The 19849-nt window shown below is 40.7% G+C and overlaps 1 protein-coding gene and 1 pseudogene across 1 annotated transcript; one reads left to right on the forward strand and one right to left on the reverse strand.

Moving 5' to 3' along the window:
• Positions 1–357: 357 nt before the first annotated feature.
• LOC113877250 lies at positions 358–944 on the forward strand (annotated as a pseudogene).
• Positions 945–6245: 5301 nt separating this feature from the next.
• Positions 6246–7015, reverse strand: LOC113878562 (keratin, high-sulfur matrix protein, IIIA3). The gene has a single exon (XM_027519772.1). The coding sequence runs from the start codon at positions 6967–6969 to the stop codon at positions 6571–6573; it is 399 nt and encodes a 132-aa protein (XP_027375573.1). The 5' UTR covers positions 6970–7015; the 3' UTR covers positions 6246–6570.
• Positions 7016–19849: the final 12834 nt, after the last annotated feature.

Genomic DNA, 19849 nt, shown 5'->3' on the forward strand with positions numbered 1-19849 from the left:
AAGGTAGGCTTCTAAGAAAGACAAGGGGAGGGACTTCCCTGGTGGTCCAGTGGTTAAGACTCTGTGCTTCCACTGCAGGGGGCATGGGTTCCATCCCTGGTTGGTGAAAGAAAAGCCCAGATGACACATGGTACAGCCAAAAAAAAAAATAAAAATTTTAAAAATGACAAAGGGAAGTAAGTGAACTGGTAATTGATAAGATTATTTTGTCTTTTTCAGTCTCAGCTAAGAAAAATAGGGGTACAGAAAATAAATGTAAATTGGAAAAAAGGTTAAAAATAACAGTGTACTCTTTTCTATTGGCATAACATTGTAAACCAACTATACTTCAAAAAATGTGACATTAAATAAATAAATGCTAGGTAAGCGGCCTGAGGTGACCCCTAAAAATGGTGCGCTATTCACTTGACCCAGAAAACCCCACAAAATCATGCAAATCAAGAGGTTCAAATCTTCGTGTTCACTTTAAGAACACTCGTGAAACTGCCCAGGCCATAAAGGGTATGCATATCCGAAAAGCCACCAAGTATCTGAAGGATGTCACTTTAAAGAAGCAATGTGTGCCATTCCGTCGCTACAACGGTGGAGCTGCTGGGTGTGCACAGGCCAAACAGTGGGGCTGGACGCAGGGTCGGTGGCCCAGAAAGAGTGCTGAATTGTTACTGCACATGCGCAGAAATGCAGAGAGTCATGCTGAACTTAAGGGCTTAGATGTAGATTCTCTGGTCATTGAGCACATCCAGGTGAACAAAGCCCCCAAGATGCGGCGCAGGACTTACAGAGCTCACGGTCGGATCAACCCCTACATGAGCTCTCCATGCCACATTGAGATGATCCTTCCTGAAAAAGAACAGATTGTTCCTAAACCAGAAGAGGAGGTTGCACAGAAGAAAAAGATATCCCAGAAGAAACTGAAGAAACAAAAACTTATGGCCCGGGAATAAATGCCGCAAAAAATAAATGCAAATAAAAGTAAAAAAAATAAAAAAATAAATAAATAAATGCCAAAAAAAGATAACATTGAACAAAGGTTGCTGAGGTAGTTGACACACTTCTGTCCACCATAATTCTGGTCCTTAAAGGCCTTTGAGTTTCTGATGCATGATAGTCTATCCCAATTTGTGGAAGGCCAAATTGGTGAAGTGATTTCTCCAGAGATGTACAGGTAAAAGAGTGGCAAAGCTTCAGCAATACTGCACACCATCTTTTGAGTACAAACACTGATGCATAACTCCTGGTCTTTTTCCAACTCTGAGTCACTTTAAAAGAGTGAACAGTAGTAGTAGTAATCAAAAATTCTGTCTCATATAGGGAAATAAAATAAGAACTCGCTTAATTTATGGATTATTTTAGCATATTGTTATTCGGCTTAGAATATATTGTTGTTTGTTTAGTCACTAAATTGTGTTCAACTCTTTTGCGATGCTATGAACTGTAGCCCAGCAGGCTCTTCTGTCCATGGGATTTCCCAGGGAAGACTAGTAGAATGGGTTGCTATTTCCTCCTCCGGGGAATCTTCCCCACCCAAGAATCAAACCTGAGTCTCCCGCACCTACTGCATTGGCAGGCAGATTCTTTACCTAATGATTATATACAGAGATTCAAACATTAGGAATAGGAATACATCTGTAAACTCATTGCTTATTTTAACTGACAAACGGACATAGTCCTAAGAAATCTTGTGTTCTGTGATCATGGACTGTCAGAAACTTTGCTATTTGAAGTAACAATAGTAATAAGGGCTGTGTTATGCTTAGTCGTGTCTGACTCTTTGTGGCCCCATGGACTGTAGCTTGTCAGGCTCCTCTGTCCGTGGAGTTTTACAGGCAAGAATACTGAAGTGGGTTGCCATTCCCTACTCCAGGAGATCTTCCTGACTCACGGCTGGAACCTGTGTCTCTTGCATCTTCTGCATTGGCAGGCGAATTGTTTACCACTGAGCCACCTGGGAATCCCAAGTAATAAGGGGACATCCCACTATTGCTTGGATAGGACCGTAATCACCTTAACACAAAAGCAGTCTCAATATCCAATCCAGGGGGCAGAGAATCAGATACGAGATTTTCAGATACCACATTCCGCAGTTATCTTAACTGTGGTTTCCAGAGAAAGGAGACAGTAAGTCCACTTCACTGCCCAGCGCTGCTGGGACGACCCGGAGGGAGGGTATGGGGAGGGAGGAGGGTTCAGGATGGGGAACACAGGTATACCTGTGGCGGATTCATTTCGATATTTGGCAAAACTAATACAATATTGTAAAGTTTAAAAATAAAATTTAAAAAAATGAGAGAAAAAAAAAAAAAAAAACAAAGCCGCATTTGGCTTTGAACCTACCATTTCACGTAATTTTACCTGAATTTTCCCATTCCTCAAAATCCTATAAAAACCTTTACCTTCACTTGGTGGGATGTCCTGTGTTTCTAATGCTGTGTGCTCTCCCTTGCTATAGCACACTAATGGACCTAAGTTTGTTAGAAAAGGGATGTGTCCCTGGCCTTTATCTCATGGGCTTTTTTAGTTACATTGTGCAAATTCCAGATGTTCTGCACGAGCATAATTGTTAGAGTAGAAGAAAGTAAACATTATCTAAGGTGGTGATAAATTATGGGATTTTTTAGTTGGATTGAAGAAGCATGTAGTGATGATGACTCTTTCTGATGGCCAGAAAAAGCCATGCCCTTACCTCAATAGTTTCATGAGTTGTGTTTTGTTATGAGTGTCATGAGTTATGTTTTTTTAGAAACTAGTTTGGGCGCCCTGGATGGTAGGACATTTTGCAAGTTCTGAAAATAGAAAATGCATTCTGTGTTCTCCAAAATGATCCTTAAAATAGCCTCCATTCATAAGTGTCAGAGATGGGAGTGGGGAAGATTGAAGGAAAAAGGGCAGGAGGAGGATGGGGAAGACAGAGAAATAAGTCAGACAGAGAAAGAGAGATATCAGAACCTAAAAAGAAATAATACAAGTAAACTTACTTACAAAACTGAAACAGACTCACAGACTTAGAGAATGGAATACTTATGGATACCAGGAGGGAAGGAGTGCAGGGAGAGATAGGGAGAATGGGATCGAAATGTACACACTGCTTTATTTAAAAGGGATAACCAACAAGGACCTACTGTATACCAAAGGGCACTCTGCTCAGTGTTATGTGGCAGTCTGGATGGGAGGGGAGTTTGGGAGAGAAAGGATACGTATATATGTATGGCTGAGTCCCTTAGCCATCCACCTGAAGCTATCGCCACATTATTAATTGCCTATACTCCAATATAAAATGAAAAGTTAAAAAATAAATTCTTTCTCCACCACCTGTCAATTTTGTAATTTAGAGCAAATACTTTAACACTAGCAGCCCCAGTTTCCTCATCTGTAATAACAGTCTCTGATGTTCTTCATAATCCAAATTTATTATAAAATCCACAAAATGTAGACGACAGAAGATACGGGTATTATTAGTTGAAAAGAGAAAATATTTTAGTTGGAAAAGACAAAAGGCCTGTGTGATCAGGGAACTACTGGGATTTATTTCTCGAATTAAAAAAAATAAATATCTCTTCTAAGTGGTTTAAGTATTTATCTCCTTAAATCTAAGGAAGACTAAACAAGTAATCTTTTGGAGTCTCCTACAGCTTTGTGTTTAATTCCTTTGGGTTAGGGTGAAAGGGAAAGTGTAACTATCAAATGCATATATATCCCCAGTTCTTATTACCCCTGATGATAAACCCCTATTCATATTCATAAATCCTGCCATCAAGGACTCTTTCCTGCATACTGTAAATCAGCCTTTAAAGAGCCCTTTCATCCTGAAATAGCCTGGACCTAATCATGAATTTTTTTGTGCCGTCTTTATTGTATTTATTAGGAATTTAGTCTCTGGCAGTGGTTATGGATTATCCTGAAAAAAGTCTTCCCCTGAATGCCTTCCAACTTAAAATAACATGATGTGTAATAAGTAGCACATCTTTTGAGCCTGTTTGTTATAGCGATGATCAAATGTTCAACAAATATGAATGGTATTGAAACAGGCCAGGACGCTGTGGGGCCTTCCCAGGAACAAATTCCTCCTTGTCCCCGTCTGCTTTTTGTTTGCAGAAAAGCTTTAGCTTCCTAAGCCTCCCCCAAGTTCCAAAGAGCAAATTTAATAGAAGAAATGAGAAATACAGAAACAAAGAAAGACAGTCAAGCAAGACAAAATCATGATAGTTCAGCCATAAAACAAAGTCAAGGACTTTCAGTTCCTTGTCAAGGATACTATTCTGAGCCATACCCTTCAGTTGTTTTGCAGACACTAAACCCCGCATCAGGTAGAAGAAATTAATTGCATGCTGATCACACACACAGAGACCCCAGACCAATTAGAATCAGAAGGTTGAAGGCAGATTCCTGAAATATCACCCTGTTAACCTCACTATCAACCAATCAGAAAACTGAGTATGAGCTGATCCTGGACCCAAGACCCTCCTCTTCACCTTGCCTTTAAAAACACTTCCCTGAGAGCCACTGGGGAGTTCAGGTCTTTTGAGCCCAAGCTGCCCATTCTCCTTGCTTGGTTCCATGTTGGTTGCCTTGCAATCAACTCTGCACTTTTCTTCACCACAATGCAGTGTCAAAAGATTTGTTTTACTGTGCATGAGTGAGCAGATCAAAATTGGTTTGGTAACAGTAGGGGTGCTTCCTATGTGCCAGGCACTTTATAAACATTAAGTTGCTTAACTTATCCAGAAATCTACATTTATTTTATTTTATTTTTTTTTTTTTGAGTTTTAAGCCAACTTTTCAACTTTTTTCACTCTCCTCTTTCACTTTCATCAAGAGGCTTTTTAGTTCCTCTTCACTTTCTGCCACAAGGGTGGTGTCATCTGCATAGCTGAGGTCATTGAGATTTCTCCCGGCAATCTTTTTATTTTTTTTTTTGGGGGGGGCTTGATCCCTACTCTGCCTCTTTACATTTATAAATATTAATTTTCTCATTTTGTAGACAGGGAAAACTGGAGGTCAGAAAATTTAAGTTAAACTGATGAATTTTTTGCTTTAAGTAAATATATAGCTTTTAGAATTCTTTTCATAAAGACAATTCCCTTCTAATGTATTTTGATTCAATAAATAGAAATTGACTACCAGCTATATTCTAAACATCAACCTCAGTAATGGGAACCAGGCAAATTGTGGCCCCTTCATTTGAGGTAGAGAAGTAGATAATCTCAATACTATGCCTTGTGAAGAGGGAAGGAAGTATAGGATGTTATTGGCACAACTTAGGGGCACCTAACCTAGCTTGTGGGTGTGTGCATGTGTGTTCGTGCATGTTATGCATGTGTGTTTGTGTGATGGAGGGCTTCAGTTCAGTTCAGTTCAGTTGCTCAGTCATGTCCAACTCTTTGCAACCCCATGAATTGCAGCACGCCAGGCCTTCCTGTCCATCACCAACTCCTGGAGTTCACTCAAACTCACGTCCATCAAGTCCATGATGCCATCCAGCCATCTCATCCTCCGTCATCCCCTTTTTCTCCTGCCCCCAATCCCTCCCAGCATCAGAGTCTTTTCCAATGAGTCAACTCTTCACATGAGATGGCCAAAGTACTGGAGTTTCAGCACTTTAGCATCATTCCTTCCAAAAAACACCCAGGACTGATCTCCTTTAGAATGGACTGGTTGGATCTCCTTGCAGTCCATGGGACTCTCAAGAGTCTTCTCCAACACCACAGTTCAAAAGCATCAATTCTCCGGCACTCAGCTTTCTTCACAGTCCAACTCTCACATCCATACATGATGGAGGGCTTAGAACAGAAAAATTGGAGAGGACTGAGCTGAATCTTGGAAATGACTCAGGGTTAGGTAGATGGAGAGGGTGGAGGGAAGGGGTAGATGAAAAAATATTCCAGATTAAATGAAGAACATGACAAAAGCAAAGACATGGAACTTCATGACTTGTGTCAGTTACTGTGAGAAGTTCAGAGTTGTTTAGAGTGAAATACAGTTGGGGAGTGTTGAGACATGAACCTGGAGATGTGGGCAAAGGACAAGCCACGGAGGACCTAGTGTGCTCAGACTTCCTACGCACGTGGGCAGTCTGAGGACTGTCTCACAGTCCTGTACCACTTGCTAAGACTCATACCTGGATCCCTGTACCTCTTCTTTCCCTCTCCTGTCTCCTTCATCCTCTCCATCTCTCTTCCTTTTCATTGTTTGCTCATCTGTGTACACTCATAAACATGCACTAATGAATGAATCAGGAAGCGGGGGTGTTACAGGAAAAAATTAGTTTATTGCAAAATAAGCAGGCAATACATTCAAAAGATGGAGGGGAGAGTTTAAGCAGCCTCTGGAATTCAGAATGGCTTTGCAACACCCACTCTGGGGACTTTTAAAGATGGATTTAGCATCCATTGTGACTTCTGCTGATGGAGACACCTGCACGTTTGACTGGACATCTGCTTATATATCCAAATGGTAAAATATAAAAATGACTATTGTCACCTTATGAAAAAATGTCTATTTTTCTTTCAGCGTAATTAAAATGCAGAGTGGATGCTTAGGCTCCAGGATGTTGCTTTATAAGAAAGTGGGGTCTCAGCAGCAGGGGGAGGTCCTGAAGGTGCGGCAGGTGGTGCGGCAGGGGGCGGGCCGGCAGCAGGTGGGCCGGCAGCACGGGGACTGCACAGAGATGGGCTGGCAGCACGTGGTGGCCCAGCAGCAGGGGCGGCAGACCACGGCCTGGCAGGACGTGGGGCAGCAGGTGATGGGGCGGCAGCAGCCCTCCTGCAGGCTGCAGGGGTCGCAGCAGACCGGGCGGCGGCAGGGCTCGCAGATGGGGCGCGTGCAGCGGGGCACGCAGGTCACGGGGCGGCTCACGGTGGTCTGGCAGGACACTGGGCGGCAGCAGCAGGGGTCACGGTAGCAGCAGGGCTGGAGGCAGCCTCCGCCACAGCTGGAGGAGGAGAAGGTGGGGCCGCAGCAGGAGACGGTCATGGTGGTGTGTGGGGCTGAGTGGGGTTGAAGTGGTGAGAGGAGTTGAGTGTTCTCAGGTGTGAGTGTCTTCCCCGTGCTCGGGGCCTTTTATATACCCTGGCCAGGAGCTGATGATCCCCAGAGACTCATGCCATTCCTTGTTAATATTCTGGCCAATCAAGTGAGGATTTAGCATTGACTAATACCAGTTTTGGTAACCCTCTACCCCTGTACCCACGCACACACCCCACAGATATTTTCTGTTTTCTTGTTTTGTTTATAGTCACCAAATCTAGCCACATGATTTGAAGCTAGTGAAATTTCCTTTGAAATATGCAATCCATATAAAAAAGAATGTGTTTTCCAAATTATGCTAGTATCTAATTACTTTATCCTTTGGCCCTGTAGTTAGCATTTTATTTCTGGACTTCAAAGACTCCCATAATTGCCACCCAAACAGTGACCTGGTATTTGCAACCATGCACATGAAGCTAACAGGCTCACAGTAGCACTCCAGCCAGCCCAGTGTCACCTGTTTCCCGGGTGTCTCCTCCATGACTCACTGAAAGGCAGGTTTGTGGTTCTCCATATGAGGAGGGCTACATGGCACCCAGGATGGCTGCCACATGGTTTAATCACTCCTCCCCAGGAGGGCCTGGGTGGTCCTAGTGGATTCTGTACCCTCCTCACCTTCCAAACCAAACTCAACCTCTACCTTAATGATAAAACCCTCATCAAGCAACCATTGCAATTTTTATCTGTGTAATTTCTTGGGGTTGTCATTGCATGTGTAGATTCTGCGAAGAGATGGCAGAGAACTTATACATATATCTCCTCATTTTATGAAAAGGGTCATGTGGTTTCACCATGGTCACCTCATGGGGTCCCAGTCTCCTCATTCCTCAGTAAACAACATCTACTGTGACTTTTCTGTTTATCAGGCTTTGCAGATGATACAGTTGTCAGACAGGAGAGAGAATATCTTAAGTATTTTTTCCTTCCCCAGTTTTACTGGAATATAATTGACAATCTCAAGTAGGGATCACTTAGAGTGATTGTTGCCATTGTTTAGTCGCTAAATTGTGACCTCATGGACTGGAGTCCTCGCCAGGCTCCTCTGTCTATGGGATTCTGGAGTGGATTGCCATTTCCTTCCCCAGGGCATCTTCTCGACCCAGATTCTTTACCCCTGAACCACCGGGGAAGTCCCCAACTAAAAATGAATTAGGAAACAATTTACCCCAATGACAGATAATCCAAAAGGGCCTCAGGGCTTGCAAGCTAGGCCAGATCTGTGCACCAGCACAGAGAATCAATAGAGGTTGACTTATTAGAGCTGGGATGGGGTGGGGGAACCGCTTTTTCCCAGGTCTTAAAGTATAGTCTTGCCTGGAGAATCCCAGGGACGGGGGAGCCTGGCGGGCTGCCGTCTATGGCGTCGCACAGAGTTGGACACGACTGAAGCGACCTAGCAGCAGCAGCAGCAGCAAAGTATAGTCTGGCTTCCCTTGGTAGCACATTGTGGCTCTGTGACATATGCACTTGTCTAATTCCTCTTACTGTTTTTTAATTGTACCTTCACCCTATACTTTACCCTTTATGATGAGTTCTATAAATTTGAATCTTATGTATGAAGTACATTTACACTTTATCTTTGAATTAAAAAAAAAAAAAAAAAAGAATCCTGTCCTGTCAGCCATGTGCTAAATGGAAAAAAAAGGGCCAAGAGCTTGCAAATCACTAATCAAATGCTTTTAAAATGTCATTTGTCCTAAAATTACCCCCTTGAGCTACAAGGAGGAGGCTTTTTGTTGTTGTCATGAGGGTATCAGTTTTATTTTTCCTTCAATGATATCATGAAAGATATCACGAATGTGAATTATATCAAGTTCATTCTCTATATTCCTCATGCCAAGATACTCTCTTGGCTCCTTTTATAATATTAGTTGATTTTTACTGTACAGACTAAATGTTCTCTGACATAATGTGGCTAGAATTACATAAAATATTGTGGGCAAAGTCACATTTTAATTTGATATAAGGGTAATATATTCTGATTTGCTTACAAATAACATTTTTATTTATGACTTACATTCTGTGGAAATTTTTGGCCTCAACAGTCCTTCGAATTAATGTATCACAGTTTTACAAGGAATTTCTTAACTAGGCCCTTACTGGAAGCTTATACGCATTTTCCCCTAAGAACAGTTTATAATAGTTCCCTCTGGATGTATCGTTTTGTTTGCTGATGCTGTGAGCACTGGTTTTTCTTCTCAGTATGTAAGAGCTTTAAGTTACTATATGTATCGAGTACTAGGAGACACAGAAGAGGTGTGTTTGATCCCTGGTTCAGAAAAATCCCCTGGAGTAGGAAATGGCAACCCACTCCAGTATTCTTACGTGGAAAATTCCATGGACAGCAGAGGCTGGTGGACTAAGTCTGTGGGTTTTCAAAGAGTCAGACGCAAGTGAGCATGTGCGTGCACACACACGCACACACATGTACATTCCAGGGACTATAATAGGTATCTTTACCTGTCTTATTAGTCATCATAGCAATCAAATGAATTACATATTATTACTTCTGTAGATAAAGAATTGAACCTCAGCGAGTTTAAGTAGTTTGCCCAAGGTTATACAGTTCTTAAATAATTGGAATAACACAGCTCTCAAGAGTCTGGGTTCATCCCAAGTATGTCTGACCCTTAAACTTACGTTTTAACAAACATGCTTACAAAATCCAATGGGATTTTTCTTCACTTTAAGATGAATAATTTCACTTTTTACTATTCTTAAGTGCTTTTAAAAATATTTGCATTTATTTTTAAATAAACTATTGAGATATCTTGCATGTCCTTTGATTTCAGCCTCATGCACAAAGTGGTCTGTGGTGGTCCTGTTCCTGAAAGCGCTATGTCTATCAGGGACTAGTGGGGTTACCATGAACTGGGGAGAAGCCCATCCTAGCATTTCAAAATAAAATTAGGGGTAGGGATCAAGGGGCTTCCCTGGTAGCTTAGGCAATAAAGAATCTGCCTACAATAAAGGAGACCTAGGTTCGATTCCTGGGTCAGGAAGATCCCCTGGAGAAGGAAATGGCAACTCACTCCCAGTATTCTTGCCTAGGAAATCCCATGGATGGAGGAGCCTGGCAGGCTTACAGTCCATAGAGTCACAAAGAGTCAGACATGACTGAGCTACTAACACTTTCCCTTTCAGGGGATTAAGAGATACGAACTATTTTGTATAAAATAGATAAGCAACAAGGATATATCATACAACACAGAGGACCATAACCAATAACCTGTAATGGAGTATAATCTATAAAAATATTGAATCACCATGCTGATCCAATATAATATTGCAAGTCAACTAAACTTCAGTAAAAAATAAAACAAAATTTCAAAATAGAGACTGCATCTCATATGGCATATCATAAATGTCTTAAAGCTTATTTTGCAGGGTTTTTCTTTTTTTTCCAGGCATTATACACCCAATCCATTAAGTAGTCAAGATACTCTTCAACTGTGAGGCTTGATACCTTTCATGTTCTTCAGAAAGAGGGACAGTCCAAACCTGTGCTCCTGCAATTGGCTTGGGGTTGAAGATGCCCTGTGGATTGTGTTTGGAGTCTCCACAGCTATGGAAGGAAAACCTGTCCTCACTAGTGCATGATGAGGGAAATGAATATCTGGCTCTGCTTACACATTAGCGTGTGCTTTTCCCACTACACAAACTGCACATTCTCCATAAAGTAAGACTGGGTCTGTGGTGCCAAAGATGAAGCAAAGTTGGGGCCCCTCCTCTTTGCTCCATGTGCTGGGGTGATGGTTGGTCTCCAGGGGGTTATCCTGACTCTCCCCCTCTGTCTGGTCAGCAGCCTTTCCTTGCAGTCCACGTTGGGGCTGTTGTGCTGGAGTTTTGTGGGCAGGAACTTTCTCTTGTTGACCGGGTCCCCCAAAGCCTGCTTCCCAGCTCTTCTCTTCTGGGCCGTGGAGCACTGCTGGTCCTGGAGTGTCTCCTGGGGAGGTAGGGTGTGCCTGTGGCTCTCCCTGGTTATGGGGACACCAGTAGTGGGGCTCTCAAACAGTGTTCAGCCACAGGAACTCACAGAGGCAGATATCCTGCCTGGGCCATCAGCGACAAATCATGAGAACTTAGTTTTATCTATAAACCTGGAGATTATTATTAATCTAGTCTTCCAGAAAGTTGAGATAAAATCAAGTCCAGCAAAACACTTGGGCATTCCCCTATTGTTATTTCATTTATGGAAAACTATCTGGTTAATCTTTTCATACCAATTGATATATTTACTAGTTTCTCATTGCCACCACAGTTGAATTAGTCAACTCTTGCTGCATAACAAACAACCACAAACTCTTATAACATACAACAGCAAGTATTTGTTTCTTGGCCACTTGTCCGCAGTTCAGTTGAGTTTGGCTGATTTTTAAGGCTGGTCTTGGTTTCTGGCCATGGATTAGTTTTGGACTTCCTTCTGAATTCATGTTTCCAGAATCAGCAAATAAAAATACACATCCCTCAGTTAAATTTGAATTTCAAATAAGCAACAAATAATATTTTACTGTAAGTATATAATATTTTAGTGTAAGTATATGTAAGTATGCATAGGGCATCCTTACATAAAAATTATTTGTTGTTTATCTGAAATTCCAGTTTAATGAGGAATCCTGCATTCTACCTAGTAACCCTATTTCTGACAGCACAAGGGAGGAATTCCCATCATGCAAACACATTCCAAATCTTGGCTAGGGTTGTGTCTTCTAGTATCCCATTGGCCAAAGCAAGTCACATGGTGAAGTCCAAATCATGGCTAGGAAATGGGGAGAGGACACGTCTCCCAAAGACGCAGGAGAGGCAGACAGTAAATATTAGTGAAGAGTGATCTAATCTGCCAGAGTGCAAATTAGTTACTTTATAACCTTTGTTATGAAGCTTGAATAAAGACTTTTAGAAAGTCCAACTGGATTTCATCCTCTGGATCTCCATTCATGTGGGTGACTTTCGTTTTACTTACTCTTTTCATCCTGATCAACCAAGAAATGTCATTGATTAAACAGGGGCTGCTTGGTTTCTCCATAAGAAATTCATGTTATCTGTCTCCTAATAGTTTGTCTTTGATTAGGTATTCAACAGGCAAAAGTGTGGGAATGGCATTGATTTTATGAAAGCAGCTATTGATTTAATCAAATATTTCATTAGAAATCCTATTTCATTGTGTACCAATTATTTCAATGACTAGCAGACAAAATTTTCTCTTGGGAAAGTTAATTGAAGGACTTCAGCAGCACGGATACCAAATTGATATGAAATCTCCCCCCTGACTATATATATATGTATATATATGGATTCTGGATATAATTTTTTGTTTTATTTATTTATTTGTTGACCATACTGAGTGACTTGCAGGATCTAACCTAAGTCCATGGCAGTGAAAGCACTGAGTCCTAATCACTGGACTGCAAAAGAATTCCCATTCTCCACATCACTTTCATTTTTTGGCTGTGCCATGGCATGCAGGATCTTAGTTTCCCAACCAGGGATTTTTTTTCTTTTTTTTTAAAATATAAATTTATTTATTTTAGTTGGAGGTTAATTACTTTACAATATTGTATTGGTTTTGCCATACATCAACATGAATTCACCACAGGTATACACGTGTTCCCCATCCTGAACCGCCCTCCCTCCTCCCTCCCCGAACCATCCCTCTGGGTCGTCTCAGTGCACCAGCCCCAAGCATCCAGTATCATGCATCAAACTTGGACTGGCGATTCATTTCATATATTAAACTGTGTCCCCTGCAGTGGAAGCGCAGTCTTAAACTGAACCACCAAGGAAGTCCCTGGATATAATTTTTAAAATAATAAATTTCTTGTATTGTTTTGGGGATGTAAACTGATACAGCCACTATGGAGAACAGTATGGCTATTCCTTAAAAAACTAGAAATAAAACTACCATATGACCCAACAATCCCACCACTAGGCATATACTCTGAGGAAATTATAATTCAAAAAGACGCATGTACTCCAATGTTCATTGCAGCACTACTTACAAAAGCTAGGTCATGGAATCAACCTAGATACCCATCGACAGAAGAATGGATAAAGAAACTGTGGTGCATATATACAATGGAATACTGCTGCTGCTGCTGCTAAGTCGCTCCAGTCGTGTCCGACTCTGTGCGACGCCATAGACGGCAGCCCATGAGGCTCCTCTGTCCCTGGGATTCTCCAGGCAAGAACACTGGAGTGGGTTGCCATTTCCTTCTCCAACAGTGGAATATTACTCAGCCATAAAAAGAACACATTTGAGTCAGTTTTAATGAGGTGGATGAACCTACAGCTTATTACACAGAGTGAAGTGAGTCAAAGAGAAAAACAAATATCATATATTAACACATATATATGGAACCTAGAAAGATGGTACTCATGAACCTATTTGCAGGGTAGCAGTGGAAATGCAGACATAGATAACAGACTTGTGGACACAGTTGGGGGAGGAAAAGGTGGGATGAATAGAGAGAACAGCACTGAAACATATACACTGCCATATGTAATACAGATAGTTGATGAAAATTTGCTGTATGATGCAGGGAGCTCAAACCCAGTGCTCTGTGACAACCTAGAGGAGTGGGATGGGGTGGGAAGTGACAGGGAGTTTCAAGAGGGAGGGGACATTTGTATGCCTATGGCTGACTTATGCTGATATATGGCAGAAACCAACACAATATTGTAAAGAAATTTTGAAAATGTTAGTTGTTCAGTCGTGTCCAACTTTTTGTGGCAAGGAAATTATCCTCCAATTAAAAATATAGAAATTAATAAAACTTAAAAAAGAAAGAAAACAAAAATTTCCAGATTCCAAAATGAAGCTGGAACTTCAGACCAAATTTTTCAATCTGTGAACTGATGCTGAAGCTTCTTCAGGATATGAACCAATGACTCTGGGCTAGGGTTTTAACTCCCTTACTGGGCCCAAAAGATTACAAAAGAGTCTGGAAGGATCTCTCATCTGAGATAGCCAGAACTGGAAATTCTTAGCAAGAGAAGCCCAGTGAATCTTATTCTATGTGAATGTTGATAGAAGGAAAACAAAATCTATATGTAGAACTGTTTGCAATATAAATGAGTTTAAAATCCAATTTTACTCTTTGCTATGGTGTAGGAATACCAGGCTGAGAAAATCATCTGTCTTGGGCCAGAGAAATCCCTGGGACTCCCAGCAACAGCAAGGTCTAAACCATTATGAGGGTGAACCAGTGGAGATCCATTTCCTCTTGTGATGCGTCATTATTTATCATGAGTTAATGTTCTTCAGGAATTGTTTTTGCCTTAGAACTTTCGCGTTCCTTGGGTGTGGAAGCACTCTATGACTGTATTTTTTATTTACTAACCAACTATTGGTCTTGGTTGCCCCTGAATACTGGGGGTTCTACTCTTGTCAGTTTGATGTTATGATGACTAATAATACTTTCCTCCACTCCTTCAACCATGTGGTTACCTAACACCAGAAACCACACAGTTCATCTGTATAATGGTGAAAATGGTGGCTTCCAAAGTCTTTTAGGGACTTTCCTTTGGTGAAATTGCTTTTTCAGCTGGGATGGGGGATGGGGGATGGAGGGCACTGGAGAGTAAATATTCCATTAATCCATAGTAAATATTAGCTTTAGCAGGAGATGACTGGAGAATTTGTCCAACTGCCATACCTCCTCCTAAATCACGAAGATGTTCTGGGTTCTATGTCTTTTGAGATCAAGCCAATAACAATGAACTCTTTTGCGTCAGAGTCTCTTTCCATGTCTTCTGCAAAGCTTCAATAGTCTTAGTCTCTTGATAGAAGAAGTGAGAGAGATGGCACTCTCTGCCACTTGACATTTATTTTTTTGGCTGGTAGTTTGTAGTTTTGTTAGTTATTATTATTTTTATTGGACTATAATTGCTTTACAGTGTTGTGTCCGTTTCTGCTGTACAACAAAGTGAGTCAGCTCTATGTACACATATATCCTCTCCCTCCTGAATCTCCCTCCCCACCATCTCAGCCCTCTAGGTCCTCACAGAACACGGAGCTGAGCTCCCTGTGCTATACAGCAGCTTCCCACTAACTACCTATTTTACACATGGTAGTGTATATATGTCAATGCTATTGTCTCTTTGCAGGGAAGGAATAGAGATGCAGACATAGAGAATGGACTTGCGGGCACAGTGGGAGAAGGAGAAGGTGGGACAGATTGCAAGAGCAGCATTCCCTCTTGACATTTTCACTTTTGCTTTTTTAAGTAAAAAATCTCTTTTGGCTTTTTCCATCATATCAAATCTCAAGTGTATAGGGGTCATACAGTCTCTTTTGTTACTCAGTCAGTCAGTTCAGTCACTCAGTCGTGTCCGACTCTTTGTGACCCAATGAATCACAGCACGCTAGGCCTTCCTGTCCATCACCAACTCCCGGAGTTCACCCAGACTGACATCCATCGAGTCAGTGATGCCATCCAGCCATCTCATCCTCTGTCGTCCCCTTCTCCTGCCCCCAATCCCTCCCAGCATCAGAGTCTTTTCCAATAAGTCAACTCTTTGCATCAGGTGTCCAAAGTACTGGAGTTTCAGCTTTAGCATCATTCCTTCCAAAGAAATCCCAGGGCTGATCTCCTTCAGAATGGACTGGTTGGATCTCCTTGCAGTCCAAGGGACTCTCAAGAGTCTTCTCCAACACCACAGTTCAAAAGCATCAATTCTTCGGTGCTCAGCCTTCTTCACAGTCCAACTCTAACATCCATACATGACCACAGGAAAAACCATAGCCTTGACTAGACGGACCTTTGTTGGCAAAGTAATGTCCCTGCTTTGAATATGCTATCTAGGTTGGTCATAACTTTTCTTCCAAGGAGTAAGCGTCTTTTAATTTCATGGCTGCAGTCACCATCTGCAGTGGTTTTGTTACTAGGAAGGTGACAAATTTTCACAACCCATGAGCAACTAATGTCAGGTGCACACTTGGGACCCTTCTGCAGTCTGGAAGTTCTCATTTTCCTTATTTCTCTTCTCTTAAATATGAAGAGCTGTCATTACATGGAGCCCCATCTCTGCCAATAATTGCAGCCAAAACTTTCTCATTGTAATTCATAGAGGTGGGAATCCATATCACCTACATGAATCAATGTTCTTATTTATATTCAAATAAGTGGAAGACAGGAAGGAAGGGATCCTCAGGACTGACATTGACTTAGTAGAGCTTCCGCATTCTGCCTCAGCCCTGAACTGGCCAGCATGTCTTGCAATTCTTCCCATCAAGAGGTAGATTTTGTTTCCTTACTCTTTGTGTCTAGTTTGGCCTTAGGACTTGCTTTGACCAATAGCATACAGTGGAAATAGTGTTATATGAGTTCTGGAATCTAAGCCTTAAGAAGTCTTCAAGCATTTTCCTTTCCTTCCTGGAAGAGTCAACTACCAGACATGTAAATCTTGGAACTTTGAATCCCAGTTAAATTTTGAGATCAGCACAGTGGTATGAGTGAGAACAGGAAAGATCATCAGAATGCCCAGTCAATGCACAGAATTGTGAGAAATAAAAAATTGTTGCTGTGTTTGGCTATTAAACTTTGGCATGGATTGTAATATAGCAGTTGGCAACTGAGACGATATATATTCAGTTTATTTCTAGTGATAATTACCCTTGTGAAGAAGGTGGTCTGTGTGTTTCTTTCAGATGAGCTCCCCTTACTTTCCTCATCCTGGAAGTAGCCAGCATAGAAAGTGTTTTAGTAGTTGAGAATGTTTGATGCTATAATGATGCTTTAACTTTTAGTTCAATTTTTAAATATTTTTATAGACAAGTCATAGAACATTATTTTGGAAAGTAATTTCTGACACTATCCAAATGTGAAAGTGAAAGTCACTTAGTCGTGTCCCACTCTTTGCGACCCCATGGACTCTATAGTCCATGGAATTCTCCAGACCAGCATACTAGAGTTGGGGGCTGTTCCCTTCTCTGGGGGATCTTCCCAACCCAGGGATCAAACCCAGGTCTCCCACACTGCAGGCAGGTTCTTCACCAGCTGAGCCACAAGGAAACCCAAAAATACTAGAGTGGACATTATCTAAAGGTGTTGCTATTTCAAATTCTAAATCAAGGGTTAGGAAATCTTGCCATTACTTACTCATTGGGCAGGTTTCAATCTTCTTTGTAGAATTCAGTACCAACGTGCCCCCCACCCCGAGTCAGTGTGTACCCCAACTGAGAACTACTCAAAACTACAAATTAGCATCAATTAAAAGAATCGTTAAAAAGTGAACTCTGAAATTCCAACCTCCTAGGAGGAGATATTTAAGTTATGTTAAGTGAGTGAGGAGGAGGAGACATTTGAATTGTTAAGTGAGGAGACATTTGTTAAGTGAGGAGACATTTGAATTACGAGGAAAACTGAGAGATATACTCAGAAACACAGCACACCATCCAGATCTGGCATATTTTCTAAAAAATATCAAACTACCAATGGTATTTTTCACAGAGCTAGAACAAATAATTTCACAATTTGTATGGAAATATAAAAAACTTTGAATAGCCAAAGCAATCTTGAGAAAGAAGAATGGAACTGGAGGAATCAACCTGCCTGACTTCAGGCTCTACTACAAAACCACAGTCATCAAGACAGTATGGTACTGGCACAAAGACAGAAATATTGATCAATGGAACAAAATAGAAAGCCCAGAGATAAATCCATGCACCTATGGACACCTTATCTTTGACAAAGGAGGTAAGAATATACAATGGAGAAAAGACAGTCTCTTTAATAAGTGGTGCTGGGAAATCTGGTCAACCACTTGTAAACGAATGAAACTAGAACACTTTCTAACACCATATACAAAAATAAACTCAAAATGGATTAAAGATCTCAACGTAAGACCAGAAACTATAAAACTCCTAGAGGAGAACATAGGCAAAACACTCTCCGACATACATCACAGCAGGATCCTCTATGACCCACCTCCCAGAATATTGGAAATAAAAGCAAAAATAAACAAATGGGACCTAATTAAACTTAAAAGCTTCTGCACAACAAAGGAAACTATAAACAAGGTGAAAAGACAGCCTTCAGAATGGGAGAAAATAATAGCAAATGAAGCAAATGACAAACAACTAATCTCAAAAATATACAAGCAACTCCTGCAGCTCAATTACAGGAAAATAAACGACCCAATCAAAAAATGGGCCAAAGAACTAAATAGACATTTCTCCAAAGAAGACATACAGATGGCTAACAAACACATGAAAAGATGCTCAACATCACTCATTATCAGAGAAATGCAAATCAAAACCACAATGAGGTACCATTTCACGCCAGTCAGAATGGCTGTGATCCAAAAGTCTACAAGCAATAAATGCTGGAGAGGATGTTGAGAAAAGGGAACCCTCTCACACTGTTGGTGGGAATGCAAACTAGTACAGCCACTATGGAGAACAGTGTGGAGATTCCTTAAAAAACTGGAAATAGACCTGCCTTATGACCCAGCAATCCCACTGCTGGGCATACACACTGAGGAAACCAGAATTGAAAAAGACACATGTACCCCAATGTTCATCGCAGCGCTGTTTATAATAGCCAGGACATGGAAGCAACCTAGATGTCCATCAGCAGATGAATGGATAAGAAAGCTGTGGTACATATACACAATGGAGTATTAGCCATTAAAAAGAATACATTTGAATCAGTTCTAATGAGGTGGGTGAAACTGGAGCCTATTATACAGAGTGAAGTAAGCCAGAAAGAAAAACACCAATACAGTATACTAACGCATATTATGGAATTTAGAAAGATGGTAACACAAAACCAATACAATATTGTAAAGTTTAAAAATAAAAAAAATAAAAAAGAAAGATGGTAACGATAACCCTGTAGGAGAGAAAGCAAAAGAGACACAGATGTATAGAACAGTCTTTTGGACTCTGGGAGAGGAAGAGGGTGGGATGATTTGGGAGAATGGCATTGAAACATGTATAATATCATATAAGAAATGAATCGCCAGTCCAGGTTTGATGCAAGATACAGGATGCTGGTGCACTGGGGTGACCCAGAGGGATGGTACGGGGAGGGTGGTGGGAGGGGAGTTCAGGATGGGGAATATGTGTACACCCGTGGCGGATTCATGTTGATGTATGGCAAAACCAATACAATATTATAAGGTAATTAGCCTCCAATTAAAATAAATAAATTTAAATTTTAAAAAATAAAATAAAAGCTGAAAAATATACAGTAATATATAACTCATTGAGTTGTATTCATTAAACATATATAACTTTTTAATACAGCAATCAGACCTTAATAAAATGTTTTTTTTTTTTTTTAAATACAATGAAACATGGTATCTCCTCAACTGAACTCAATGGAACATATAACCCATCTATGATTATAACTTGGAAATGTTGTTTATTAAGTGAAAGGAATTGAATACATTAAATTCTTTACAGGCAATTTTTAAAAATTTCTTTGACATGTACTCCACACTCAGAAATTTTATCCTTTTTTTCCAAAAGGGAGCTAGTGCAATTTTTAAAAATTTCTTTGACATGTACTCCACACTCAGAAATTTTATCCTTTTTTTCCAAAAGGGAGCTAGTGCTATTAAAGGGTATAATGTGTTTTGATTAACTCTGCCCTAATTTAGTATATTAAGCCACATGCACATGCACATGCACATGCACATATACATACATGCCAGTTTTGCTCTAAAATCTTAAATCATCTATATCTGATGTAGCATCTATTGTCAAAGTGATTTCAACATGGGTTATTCTTCCTGTATCTTCATATACAATATAAATTGTCTAGTTAGTAAGTAAAATGATTATGAAAATAATAGGAAAAAATACCAGTGAATTTTTATG

Source organism: Bos indicus x Bos taurus, chromosome 19, assembly GCF_003369695.1.
Source record: "Bos indicus x Bos taurus breed Angus x Brahman F1 hybrid chromosome 19, Bos_hybrid_MaternalHap_v2.0, whole genome shotgun sequence".
NCBI classification, from domain to species: domain Eukaryota; kingdom Metazoa; phylum Chordata; class Mammalia; order Artiodactyla; family Bovidae; genus Bos; species Bos indicus x Bos taurus.

What these genes read in the sequence shown, in the direction of transcription:
- LOC113878562 (XM_027519772.1), bottom strand. Translation starts at nt 6,969, where the DNA reads ATGACCGTCTCCTGCTGCGGCCCCACCTTCTCCTCCTCCAGCTGTGGC.